This window comes from Somniosus microcephalus, chromosome 2, assembly GCF_052327205.1.
Source record: "Somniosus microcephalus isolate GS21.2 chromosome 2, FLI_Smic_1.0, whole genome shotgun sequence".
Lineage (NCBI taxonomy): Eukaryota > Metazoa > Chordata > Chondrichthyes > Squaliformes > Somniosidae > Somniosus > Somniosus microcephalus.
Genome location: NC_140988.1, coordinates 387685224 through 387699181, shown reverse-complemented (window position 1 = coordinate 387699181; position 13958 = coordinate 387685224). Strand labels below are relative to the sequence as shown.

General features: G+C 44.4%; 1 protein-coding gene across 1 annotated transcript in view; it reads left to right on the top strand.

Moving 5' to 3' along the window:
- The window catches only part of fbxo41 (F-box protein 41), a 323546-nt gene that overhangs the window by 245951 nt on the left and 63637 nt on the right, over positions 1 to 13958 (top strand). Inside the window, exon 12 of the mRNA XM_085976430.1 lies at positions 7032 to 7190. Within this exon, the coding sequence (XP_085832556.1) occupies positions 7032 to 7190 (159 nt within the window). The remainder of the gene's footprint in view (positions 1 to 7031; positions 7191 to 13958) is intronic.

The window sequence follows — 13958 nt, the reverse complement described above, 5'->3', positions numbered from 1 at the left end:
GCTCGGCCCCCATTTCATTTTCTCTTGTAATTGTTCCACTCCTTTCCACCCCCCCCCCCCCCTTTCCTTTTGTTTCTCTCTCACACCTGGCAGCTATCTTTTGCCCTGCCAGTACACTTTACACCTAATCCCAGCCTATCACCATCTCGTCTAGCTTCTAATCTCTTTTACTTCTTTTGTTTCTTTTATTCTTTTGTCCGATCGCAGCCCTGCCTCCGATCTAGTTTCTTTTCTTTCCAGTTTTGAAGAAGGGTCCAACCCGAAACGTCAACTCAAATTTCTCTCCACGGATGTTGCCTGACCTGCTGAGTTTTTCCAGCATTTTCTGTTGTTATTACAGTCAGCCTAACCTTGGTGGTGGGAAAATTATTGGAAAGAATTCTGAAGGACAGGATAAATCTTCATTTAGAAAGACACGGATTAATCAAGGATAGTCAGCACGGATTTGTTAAGGGAAGGTCGTGTCTGACAAACTTGATTGAATTTTTTGAGGAGGTAACAAGGAGGGTAGATGAGGGTAGTATGTTTGATGTAGTGTACATGGACTTTAGCAAGGCTTTTGATAAGGTTCCACATGGCAGACTGGTCATGAAGTTAAAAGCCCATGGGATCCATGGCAAAGTGTCAAGTTGGATTCAAAACTGGCTCGGAGACAGGAAGCAGAGGGTAATGGTTGATGGGTGTTTTTGTGACTGGAAGGTTGTTTCCAGTGGGTTTCCGCAGGGCTCAGTACTAGGTCCCTTGCTTTTTGTGGTATATATCAACAATCTTGACTTGAACATAGGCAGTATGATTAAGAAGTTTGCAGATGATACTAAAATCGGCTGTGTGGTTGATACTGAAGAAGGAAACTGTAGACTGCAGGAAGATATCAATAAATTGGTCAGGTGGGCAGAACAGTGGCAAATGGAATTCAATCCGGAGAAGTGCGAGGTAATGCATTTGGGGAGGGCTAACAATGAAAGGGAATTCACATTAAATGGTAGGACACTGAGTAGTGTAGAGGAACAAAGGGACCTTGGAGTGCATGTCCACAGATCCCTGAAGGTAGCAGGCCAGGTAGATAAGGTGCTTAAGAAGGCATACGGAATGCTTGCCTTTATTAGCCATGGCATAGAATACAAGAGCAGGGGGGTTATGCTTCAACTGTATAAAACACTAGTTAGGCCTCAGCTAGAGTACTGCGTGCAGTTCTGGTCACCACGTTACAGGAAAGATGTGATTGCACTAGAGAGGGTACAGAGGAGATTTACAAGGATGTTGCTGGGAGTAGAGAATCTTAGCTATAGAAACATAGGAGATAGGAGCAGGAGTAGGCCATTCGTCATGGCTGATCATTTAAATTCAGTACCCTGTCCCTGCTTTCTCCCCATATCCCTTGATCCCTTTAGCCTCAATAAATATATTCAACTCATTCTTGAATATATTTAATGAAATGGCTTCAACTGCCCTCTGTGGCAGAGAATTCCACAGGTTCACCACTCTGGGTGAAGAAATTCCTCCTCATCTCAGTCCTAAATGGCTTACCCCTTATCCTTTAGACTGTGACCCCTGGTTCTGGACTCCCCCGCCATCGGGAACATCCTTCCTGCATCTAGTCTGTCTAGTCCTGTTAGAATTTTATAAGTTTCAATGAGGAAAGACTGGATAGGCTGGGTCTGTTTTCCTTGGAACAGAGGAGGCTGAGGGGAGACCTTATTGAGGTGTATAAAATTATGAGGGGCATAGATAGAGTGGATAGAAGGGACCTATTTCCCTTAGCAGGGGGGTCAAAAACCAGGGGGCACAGATTTAAAGTAATTGGGGGAAGGTTTAGAGGGGATTTGAGGGGAAATTTCTTCACCCAGAGGGTTGTGGGGGTCTGGAACTCACTGCCTGAAAGGGTGGTAGAGGCAGGAACCCTAACCACATTTAAAAAGTACTTGGATGTGTACTTGGGATGCTGTAACCTGCAGGGCTATGGACCAAGAGCTGGGAAGTGGGATTTGGCTGGATAGCTGTTTGTTGGCCGGCCCGGACACGAGGGGCCAAAATGGCCTCCTTCCTGTCTTGTTTTGCACACTTTATACAAAACTAATAATTTGCAGGACAACGGAGTATTACAATTTAAACTATTTTAATGAAGCATCAGGTCTGTGAACTCCTACAGCACAGCACCATGTGGACAAGATGGAGTCAGGACCCCGACACGGTCTTCTAAACAATAGCAGTCCTTACAGATGCCTGCAGGCCAATGACAACTCAGCATGTGATCACATAGGTATTCCTTACAGATGCCTGCGGGCGAATGATAAATCAATATGCAAATGTTACACTTCCGTGCTGTAACTTTCTATGATTCTATGATACACAATAAGTGGTCGGATACTGAGAAGTGTAGATGAAGTGCATGTCCACAGAGCTCTGAAGGAAGCAGGACATGAAGGCACATGGGATACTTTCCTTTATTAGCTAATAAGGCTTAGAATGTAAGAGCAGCGAGATTATGCTTGAACTATACAAAACACTAGTTAGGCCACAGCTAGAGTACTGCGTGCAGTTCTGGTCACCACATTACAGGAAAGATGTGATTGCACTGGAGAGGGTACAGAGGAGATTTACGAGGATGTTGCCAGGACTGGAGAATTTTAGCTATGAGGAAAGATTGGAGAGGCTGGGGTTGTTTTCTTTGGAACAGAGGAGGCTGAGGGAGATTTAATTGAGGTGTATAAAATGATGCAGAGCCTAGATAGAGTGGATGGGAAGGACCTCTTTCCCTTGGCAGAGGGCCAATAACCAGGGAGCATAGATTTAAAGTAATTGGTAGAAGGATTAGAGGGAGTTGAGAATTTTTTCATCCAGAGGGTGGTGGGTGTCTGGAACTCGTTGCCCGAAAGGGTGGTAGAGGCAGAAACCCTCATTACATTTAAAAAGTACTTGGATATGCACTTAAATTGCTGCAACCTACAGGGCTACAGACTAAGAGCTGGAAAGTGGGATTAGGCAGGATAGCTCTTTTTCAGCCGCCACAGACGCGATGGCCCAAATGGCCTTCTTCTGTGCCATAAATTTCCATGATTCTATGATCACACTCCAGACTTGTGCCTTGTAGATGGTGGAAAGGCTTTGGGGAGTCAGGAGGTGAGTCACTCGCAGAATACCCAGGCTCTGACCTGCTTTTGTAGCCATAGTTATGTGGCTGGTGCAGTTAAGTTTCTGGTCAATAGTGACCCCCCCAGGATGTTGATGGTTGGGGGTTCGGCGATGGTAATGCCATTGGCTGTCAAGGGGCAGTGGTTACACTTTCTTGTTGGAGATAGTCATTGACTGGCACATGAGTGGTGCGAATGTTACCTGCCACTTATCAGCCCAAGCCTGAACGTTGTCCAGGTCTTCCTGCAAGCAGGCAGGGACTACTTCATTATCTGAGGAGTTGTGAATGGAACTGAACACTGTGCAGACATCAGTGAACATCCTTACTTCTGACCTTATGTTGGAGGGAAGGTCATTGGTGAAGCAGCTGAAGATGGTTGGGCCTAGGACACTGCCCTGAGGAACTCCTGCAGCGATGTCCTGGGGCTGTGATGATTGGCCTCCAACAACCACAACCATCTTTCTTTGTGTTAGGTATGATTGCAGCCAGTGGAGAGTTTTCCCCCTGATTCCCATTGACTTCAGTTTTACTCGGGCTCCTTGATGCCACACTTGGTCAAATGCTGCCTTGATGTCCAGGGCAGTCCCTCTCACCTCAGCTCTGGAATTCAGCTCTTTGTCCATGTTTGGACCAAGGCTGTAATGAGGTCTGGAGCATCGGTGAGCAGGTTATTGGTGCATACGTGCTGCTTGATAGCACTGTCGACGACATCTTCCGTCATTTTGTTGATCGAGAGTGGACTGATGGGGCGGTAATTGGCCAGCTGTGGCTCAGTGGGCAGCACCCTCGCCTCTGAGTCAGAAGGTTGTGGTTTCAAGTCCCACTCAGGAACTTGAGCACAAAATTCTACGCTGACACTCCAGTGCAATACTGAGGGAGTGCTGCACTGTCGGAGGTGGCGACTTTCGGATGAGATGTTAAACCGAGGCCCTGTCTGCCCTCACCGGTGCACTATTTGGAAGACGAGCAGAGTAATTATCCCTGATGTCCGAGCCAATATTTATCCCTCAATCATTGTGGAATCTTGCCGTGTTTCCTACATTACAAGAGTGACTACGCATCAAAAAGTGCCTAATTGGCTATAAGTACTTTGTGATGTCTGGTGGTCGTGAAAGGCGCTATATAAATGCACGTCTTTCTCGGGTTGCATTTGCCCTGCTTTTTGTGTGCCATTTTCCACATTGCCAGGAGTGGCCCTATCCCTATCCTGATGTTTCTTTTGTTATTTATCTGTCTGTAGAATATTTTACTATTTCATTTTATATTCTGATATAATTTAATTTTGTAGTTTCTTATTGCCTTCCTAATTGTTTATTTGACTTCTTTCCTAACCTTTTCATATTCCCTTTTGTTATCATCTTGTTTCTTGTCTATGCACTTAGTGTATGCCTTTTTCTTTTAGTTTCAATTTGGACCTTATTTCTTTATTCATCCATGGTGTGTCATTACTGGCCAGTTTGTTCTTGCTCTTTAGTGGGATATATTTCTCCTGGACTCTATTGATCATTGTTTTAAATGTTTCCCACTGCTGTTCTATTTTTTTTGTTTGTCAGTAAATTTTGCAGTTTGTTTTCCCTAGTTCCATTCTCATCCCCATAAAATCAGCTTATTTTCAATTTATTACTTAGGTCTTTTACTTCCTTATGTCCTTCTCAATCTTTATCTTAAACCTTATTATTGCTATTGCCTACATGTTCCTCTACACTTACTTCTCTTATCTGTTCTGGGTCATTACCCATTACTTGATCCAGTAGTGCTCCCTCTCTTGTTGGGCTTTTTACATACTGGGTAAGAAAGGAGTCCTGCATCATTGTAAAAACTCCATTCCTCTACCTCTTTCACTACCTCTTCTTACCAGTTTATTTTGGGGTAGTAAAAATCTCCCATGATTAATATTCTATGTCCTTTACTCATTTCATAGATTTGTTTACATACTTCTTCCTCCACCTGCTTTCCACTATTAGGTGGTCTGTAGTATACCCCTGTTAGTGTGATCGATCCTTTTCACTCCATATGGATTCTGTTTCTATCCTTCTGTTAGAGAAATCAACGGTTTAAATCAAACGTGGCCACAGTAAATAATAATTCTAATAGGTCTAAGAGCGTTAAAAAAACAAGCCTGAAGGCTTTGTGTCTTAATGCGAGGAGCATTTGTAATAAGGTGGATGAATTGGCTGCGCAAATAGAGGTAAACGAATATGATTTGGTTGGGATTACGGAAACATGGCTCAAGGATGGCCAAGACTGGGAATTCAACATCCAGGGGTAGTCGATATTCAGGAAAGATAGGCAAAAAGGAAAGGGAGGTGGGGTAGCATTACTGGTTAAAGAAGGGATTAATACAATTGTAATGAAGGATATTAGCTCTGATGATGTGGAATCTGTATGGGTAGAATTGAGAAATACTAAGGGGAAAAAAACATTAGTGGGAGTGGTATATAGACCTCCAAACAGTAAGGTGGAGGTTGGGGATGGCATTAAAAGGGAAATTAAAGAAACGTGCAATAAGGGCACAGTAGTCATCATGGGTGACTTTAATCTACATATAGATTGGGCGAACCAAATTAGTAACAATACTGTGGAGGAGGAATTCCTGGAGTGTTTACGGGATGGTTTCCTGGATCAATATGTCGAGGAACCAACCAGAGATCAGGCCATCTTAGACTGGGTATTATGTAACGAGAAAGGATTAATTAGCAATCTTGTTGTACGAGTTTAGAAGATTGAGAGGGGATCTCATCGAAACCTATAAAATTCTGTCAGGTCTGGACAGACTAGATGCAGGAAGGATGTTTCGGATGGCCGGGGAGTCCAGAACCAGGGGTCATAGTCTAAGGATAAGGGGTAAGCCATTTAGGACTGAAATGAGGAGGAATTTCTTCACCCAGAGAGTGGTGAACCTGTGGAATTCTCTGCCACAGAGGGCGGTGGAGGCCAGTTCATTAAATATATTCAAGAAAGAGTTAGATATATTTCTTGAGGCTAAAGGGATCAAGGGATATGGGGAGAAGGCAGGGACAGGGTACTGAATTTGGATGATCAGCCATGATCTCATTGAATGGCGGAGCAGGCTCGAGGGGCCGAATGGCCTACTCCTGCTCCTATCTTCTATGTTTCTATGTCCCTTTTTCTACTGGCATTATGTTATCTCTAATTAGTACAGATACCCCACTCTCCCTTCTTCCTTTCTGATTATGTTGTAATCTGCAATATTTAGTTGCCAGTCCTGCTCTTTATGTAGCCATGTTTCAATTATTCCCGCTACATCTGGTTCCTCGCTACAGCTGATTGCCTCCAGTTCCCCCATTTTATTTTGGATGCTATGCATATTGCTGTACAGGTAGAATCACAGAGTGGTTACAGCACAGTAGGAGGCCATTCGGCCCGTGCTGGCTCTCTGCAAGAGCACTTCAGCTAGTCCCACTCCCCCGCCCGTTCCCCGTAGCCCGGCAATTTTTTTTCCTTCAGGCACTTGTCCAATTCCCTTTTGAAAGCCACGATTGAATCTGCCTCCACCACCCTTTCAGGCAGTGCATTCCAGATCATAACCGCTCGCTACGTAAAAAAGGTTTTCCTCATGTCGCCTTTGGATCTTCTACCATTAGTAGGTAGACATGAAAAATTTCCCCAAAAGTCTTCAAGCATAGTGACAACAGCAGTGTTATCGAACCCCGAGGAAAGCAGATAGCCTGTGAAGAGACCGGATTGACAGCAGTGAACCTGTGGCGAAAAGGTCAATGCGAGAGACGAGCTGTTGAGTCAAATGAAAAAATGATGTGTCTTACGAACTACAGTCCATGATTTGCAGATTCTTCCATAGTTAGTTTCTTTCTGAACTCTGGAAGTTTTATTATGACGTTAATTATTGTTCACACTCTGCATTAATTTTATTCTTCAGCCCGGAACTGTATCCGATTACAAGTACTGGAACTTGATCACGTGACTGAAATAAACCAGGAAGTAGCAGCAGAAGTTTGTCGGGAGGGACTAAAGGGGTTAGAAATGCTGGTCCTGACATCGACTCCTGTCACCCCTAAAGCTCTACTCCATTTTAACAGTAAGTACAATTTGTTCTTAGAAACATTCTGTAGATTTCAGGCAAAGTATTAATGTCAATAGTTGATAGATTGACAATCAGAGATTTTAATACTGCACCAGCATATTAAACATAGAAACATAGAAGATAGGAGCAGGAGTAGGCCATTCGGCCCCTCGAGCCTGCTCCGCCATTCAATGAGATCATGGCTGATCATCCAAATTCAGTACCCTGTCCCTACCTTCTCTCCATATCCCTTGATCCCTTTAGCCTTAAGAAATATATCCAACTCCTTCTTGAATATATTTAATGACCTGGCCTCCACCGCCCTCTGTGGCAGAGAATTCCACAGGTTCACCACTCTCTGGGTGAAGAAATTTCTCTTCATTTCAGTCCTAAATGGCTTACCCCTTATCCTTAGACTATGACCCCTGGTTCTGGACTCCCCGGCCATCAGAAACATCCTTCCTGCATCGAGTCTGTCCAGGCCTGACAGAATTTTATAGGTTTCGCTGAGATCCCCTCTCAATCTTCTAAACTCCAGTGAGTATAAGCCCAATCGACACAATCTCTCCTCATATGTCATTCCTGCCATCCCAGGTATCAGCCTGGTGAATCTTCGCTGCACTCCTTCCATGGCAAGAACGTCCTTCCTCAGATAAGGCGACCAAAACTGCACACAATACTCAAGGTGCGGTCTCACCAAGGCCCTGTACAACTGTAGCAAGACATCCTTGTTCCTGTACTCGAACCCTCTTGCTACGAAGGCCAACATACCATTTGCCTTCTTAACCGCCTGCTGCACCTGCATGCTTACCTTCAGCGACTGGTGCACAAGAACACCCAGGTCTCTTTGCACTTCCCCTTCTCCCAATCTATTGCCATTCAGATAATAATCTGCCTTCCTGTTTTTGCCACCAAAGTGGATAACCTCACATTTATCCACATTATAGTGCATTTGCCATGTTTCTGCCCAATCACCCAGCCTGTCCAAATCGTACTGGAGTTTCACGACATCCTCCTCACAGCATACCCTCCCACCCAGCTTTGTGCCGTCTGCAAATTTGGAGATATTACATCCAATTCCCTCGTCCAGATCTCTCAAAATCCCAATCGATTGCAATTAACGTACTATGGCTGAGATGAAGTGTGCAGACAGGGAAATCAGATGTGTGCCTTTTCACTTAAAAGTGCTATCAAAGAAATATCAATGGCACAAACAAACAAGGTGATGGAGATTAGCTGCACAGCTGGAAATGAAGTAATGATGGGAATACAATGCCATGATCTTTTGCAGTCCAGACAGAAAGTACATGTGGGGTCAGTTATCGGGGTCCATGTGGGGTCAGTGATCAGGGTGCATGTGGGGCCAATTCTCGATGTCCATGTGGGCAATATTCCCTCTAATCTAACCTTGCAAATTACTGCGCGGCCGCGCACACGCAGCACTTCGAGGGAACGTTGCATGTGGGGTGAGTGATTATTTTTTGGACCGGAGGAAGGTATACAGTGGTGATCCCAGGGGTCGGTACTAGGACCACTGCTTTTCTTGATATATATTAATGACTTGGACTTGGGTGTACAGGGCACAATTTCAAAATTTGCAGCTGACACAAAACCTGGAAGTATAGTGAACAGTGAGGAGGATAGTGATAGACTTCAGGAAGACATAGGCTGGTGAACTGGGCGGACACGTGGCAGGTGAAATTTAACGCAGAAAAGTGCGAAGTGATACATTTTGGTAGGAAGAACGAGGAGAGGCAATATAAACTAAAGGGTACAATCCTAAAGGGGTGCAGGAACAGAGAGACCTGGGGTTGTATGTGCACAAATCATTGAAGGTGGCAGGGCAGGTTGAGAAAGCGGTTAAAAAAGCTTACGGGATCTTGGGCTTCATAAATAGAGGCATAGAGTACAAAAACAAGGAAGTTATGATGAGCCTTTATTTAACACTGGTTCGGCCTCAACTGGAGTATTGTATCCAATTCTGGGCACCGCACTTTAGGAAGGATGTGAAGGCCTTAGAGTGGGTGCAGAAAAGATTTAAGACGTAGGAGCAGGAGTCGGTCATTCGGCCCCTCGAGCCTGCTCTGCCATTCAATAAGATCATGGCTGATCTGATCTTGGCCTCAACTCCACTTCCCTGCCCGCTCCCCATAACGCTCGACTCCCTTATCATTCAAAAATCTGTCTACCTCCACCTTGAATATATTCAGTGACTCCGCCTCCACAGCTCTCTGGGGAAGAGAATTCCAAAGATTCACGTCCCTCTGAGAGAAGAAATTCCTCCTCATTTCCGTTTTAAAAGGGCGACCCCTTATTCTGAAATTATGCCCCCGAGTTCTAGATTCCCCCACAAGGGGGAACATCATCTCTGCATCTACCCTGTCAAGCCCCTTCAGAATCTTATATATTTCAATAAGATCCCCGCTCATTCTTCTAAACTCCAATGAGTATAGGCCCAACCTGCTCAACCTTTCCTCATAAGACAACCCCTTCATCTCCAGAATCAACCTCGTGAACCTTCTCTGAACTGCCTCCAATGCAAGTATATCCCTCCTTAAATAAGGAGACCAGAACTGTACGCAGTACTCCAGGTGTGGTCTCACCAACACCCTGTACAGTTGTAACAGGACTTCCCTACTTTTATACTCCAACCCCCTTGAAATAAAGGCCAACACTCCATTTGTCTTCCTAATTACTTGCTGTACTTGCATGCTAACTTTTTGTGATTCATGTACAAGGACCCCCAGATCCCTCTGTATCTCAGCATTTTGTAATCTCTCCCCACTTAAATAATAATTTGCTTTTTTATTTTTCCTACCAAAGTGGATAACCTCGCATTTTCCCACATTAAACTCCATCTGCCAGATTTTTGCCCACTCACTTAACCTATCTATATCCCTTTGGAGATTCTTTGTGACCTCCACACCTATCTTCGTCAGCAAATTTGGCTACATTACACTCGGTCCCTTCATTCAAGTCATTAATATAGATTGTAAATAGTTGAGGCCCCAGCACTGATCCCTGTGGCACCCCACTAGTTACAGATTGCCAACCTGAAAATGACCCATTTATCCCGACTCTGTTTTCTGTTAGTTAGCCAATCCTCTATCCATGCTAATATATTACCCCCAACCCTGTGAGCTCTTATCTTGTGCAGTAACCTTTTATGTGGCACCTTATCGAATGCCTTCTGGAAATCCAAATACATGACATCTACTGGTTCCCCTTTATCCACCCTGCTCGTTATATTCTCAAAGAACTCCAGCAAATTTGTCAAACATGATTTCCCTTTCATAAAACCATGCTGACTCTGCTTGACTATATTATGATTTTCTAAATGTCCTGCTACCACTTCCTTAATAATGGACTTCAGCATTTTCCCAATGACAGATGTTAGGCTAACTAGTCGATAGTTGCCTGCTTTCTGTCTCCCTCCTTTCTTAAATAGGGGCTATTCTTTACAAGAATGATTCCAGGGATGAGGGATTTCAGTTACGTGGATAGACTAGAGAAGCTGGGGTTGTTCTCCTTAAAGCAGAGAAGATTGAGAGGGGATTTGATAGAGCTGTTCAAAATCACGAGGGGTCTAGACAGATTAGATAGATAGAAACTGTTCCCATTGGTGAAAGTGTCGAGAACCAGAGGACACAGATTTAAGGTGATTGGCAAAAGAACCAAAGGCGACATGAGGAAAAACTTTTTTATGCAGCGAGTGCTAATGATCTGGAATGCACTGCCTGAAAGGGTGGGGGAGGCAGACTCGATCGTGGCTTTTAAAAGGGAATTGGATAAGTACCTGAAGGAAAATTTTATGCAGGGCTACGGGGAAAGGGCGGGGGAGTGGGACTAGCTGAAGTGCTCTCTGCAGAGAGCCAGCACGGGCTCGACGGGCCAAATAGCCTCCTTCTGTGCTGTAACCATTTTATGATTCTATGGTTCTATATAATTGCAGCAAGACTTCCTTACTAATATATTCCAACCCTCTTGCAATAAAGGCTAACATACCATTTGCCTTCCTAGCAGTACCTGCATGTTAACTTTCTATGATTTGTATACAAGGACCCCCAAATCCCTCTGGATACCAACATTTACTTGCCTCTCACCTTTAAAAAAATATTCTGCTTTTCCATTCTTCCTACCAAAGTGGGTAATTTCACACTTCCCCACATTATACTCCATCTGCCACCTTCATGCCCAATCATTTAACCAGTCTATATCCCTTTGCAGCCTCTTTGCATCCCCCTCACAGCTTACTTTCCCACCTAGCTTTGTATCGACAGCAAACTTGGATATATTACACTCGGTCCTCTCAACCAAGTCATTTTTTTTTATTCGCTTATGAGATCTGGGCCTCGCTGGCAAGGCCAACATTTATTGTCCATCCCTAATTGTCCTTGAGAAGGTGGTGGTGAGCCGCCGCCTTGAACCGCTGCAGTCCGTGTGGTGAAGGTACTCCTGTTAGGTAGGTAGTTCCAGGATTTTGACCCAGGGACGATGAAGGATCGGCGATATATTTCCAAGTCAGGATGTTGTGTGACTTGGAGGGAAACTTGGAGGTGGTGGTGTACCCATGCGCTTGCTGCCCTTGTCCTTCTAGGTGGAAGAGGTTGCGGGTTTGGGAGGTGCTGCCGAAGATGCCTTGGCGAGTTGCTGTAGTGCATCTTGTAGATGGTACACACTGCAGCCACGGTGCACCGGTGGTGGAGGGAGTGAATGTTTAAGGTGGTGGATGGGGTGCCAATCAAACGGGCTGCTTTGTCCTGGATGGTTGTATTGATTTCCTTGTGGGTTCAATGATGAGACATTTATATAAAAGAGAATAACTGTTAATCTAAGGTTTGTTCAAGAATTCATACAGCTTTTCAGGACACACCATGCTTGAGCTGCAGCTAAAGTGAAACTAAAAACTCTCAGTCTGCTTGTCTGGTCACATGACCTCTGCTGGTCAGGCACAAGCAATCAATACCTGCAATCATAATCAAACAGGCAAATAACATCACTATTTGCTGATATCATTACATCTCCTTTTCTTAAAACAAGAGTATTTTACTTTTAACTAACAACATGTTTTCTTTGTATTAATCTGCATTTTAACTGTAACACTTAATGAACTTACATTATCATTATCATGATCAAGGTTTTTTAACCTTGCTTTGTGTGTTCACATGAAATATGTCAATACACTAGAACTTGAAGAAAGAATAAGATAACATTACTTCCTTCTATAACAATAGTCCTTAAATTTGCTCAATGAGTCTCTCAGGAGGCTTCACGTGTCTTGAGGATTTTCTGATTGATTGTCCTTGAATCTGAGTTGTTGCCTCAGATGATTGATTCTCAGCTGTGTGATCAGGTTGTTCAACAGTATCAGTCTCTTGACCTGCTATGGCTGGTCCCATGAGAAGATCTCGACGATTTCTTCTCAGAACAGTACCCTCATCTGTCTGAATGGTGTATGATCTTGGTTGAACTTCACTCAGGACAGTTCCCTTCTCCGTCCATGTGTTTGTTTTGTCTTTGAACCTTACTTGGTCACCAGTGTGGAGTTCAGGTAGGTTTTGTGTTCCTCTGTCATAATAGTACTTTTGCTTTTCTTTCTGTTGTTCTTTGAACTTCCTCACTTTCTCCCCCTCTTCTGTTTTCAGGAGGTTCTCCAGGATGGGTAGGTTTGACCTTGGCCGACGTCCCATCAGGAGTTGGGCTGGTGACATACCACACTCGAGCGGCGTTGTGCGGTATACAAGCATGCTTTGGTAGAAGTCAGTTCCACTGTCTTTTGCCTTGTACATCAGTCTTTTCACTGTCTGGACCGATTTTTCCACTAGTCCATTGGACTGTGGATAGTGAGGACTTGACGTTGTGTGGACAAAGTCCCACTCTTTGGCAAAGTGTCGGAAATTTGCATTGTTAAACTGGGGTCCGTTGTCTGTGAAGACCTCGCTTGCCACGCCATGTCTGGAGAATATGGCTTTCATACTTCTTATCACAGCTTCTGCAGTGGTGGTGTACAGTCCACAAACCTCTGGATACAGGGAGTAATAGTCTGACGACAAGATAGTCCTTCCCTTGACATACGAATAGGTCAGCGCCTACCTTCTGGTAAGGTCTGTCTGGTGCTGGGTGTGGCTTTAGTGGTTCTACCGGATTGCTTGCTCGATATTTCAGGCATATTGTGCAGTTTGACACCTCATTTGTCACATCTTGGTTCATTCGTGGCCAGTACATCACCTCTCGTGCTCTTTTCTTACACTTTGATTCCCAGATGTCCTCCATGGATCTTGTTTAGCATCTCTTTTCTCAGGCTCTTTGGGATAACTATTTTACTTCCTTTGTAGATGATGTCTTCGACCACTGATAGTTCCGCCCTGCAGTTCCAGTACTCTGCTATGTCAGGTGAGCAGTCTTGCTTCATGTTGGGCCATCCATCCAAGGTGCTTTTCTTCGTCGTCTCATTGTTTCATCTTTGTTTGTCTCAGTCTTTATGAGCTCCATTTTTGCATCTGCTATGGGCAGTGCACTTGTGATCATGTCCACGTAGGCGTTCACTTTTTCATCCATTGTGGTGTTTGCGGGCTCACTTGGGTCAACAGCTCTGGACAACGTGTCTGCTGTATACATCAGCTTACCCGGTGTGTACGCAACATTCAGTGTATAGCGTTGCAGCCTGATCATCATTCTTTGTATTCTAAGCGGACAGCTATTTAGTGGCTTTTGGAACAATGCAATCAAGGGCTTATGGTCAGTCTCTACACTGATTGCTTGTCCTGCCACAAACTGGTGAAA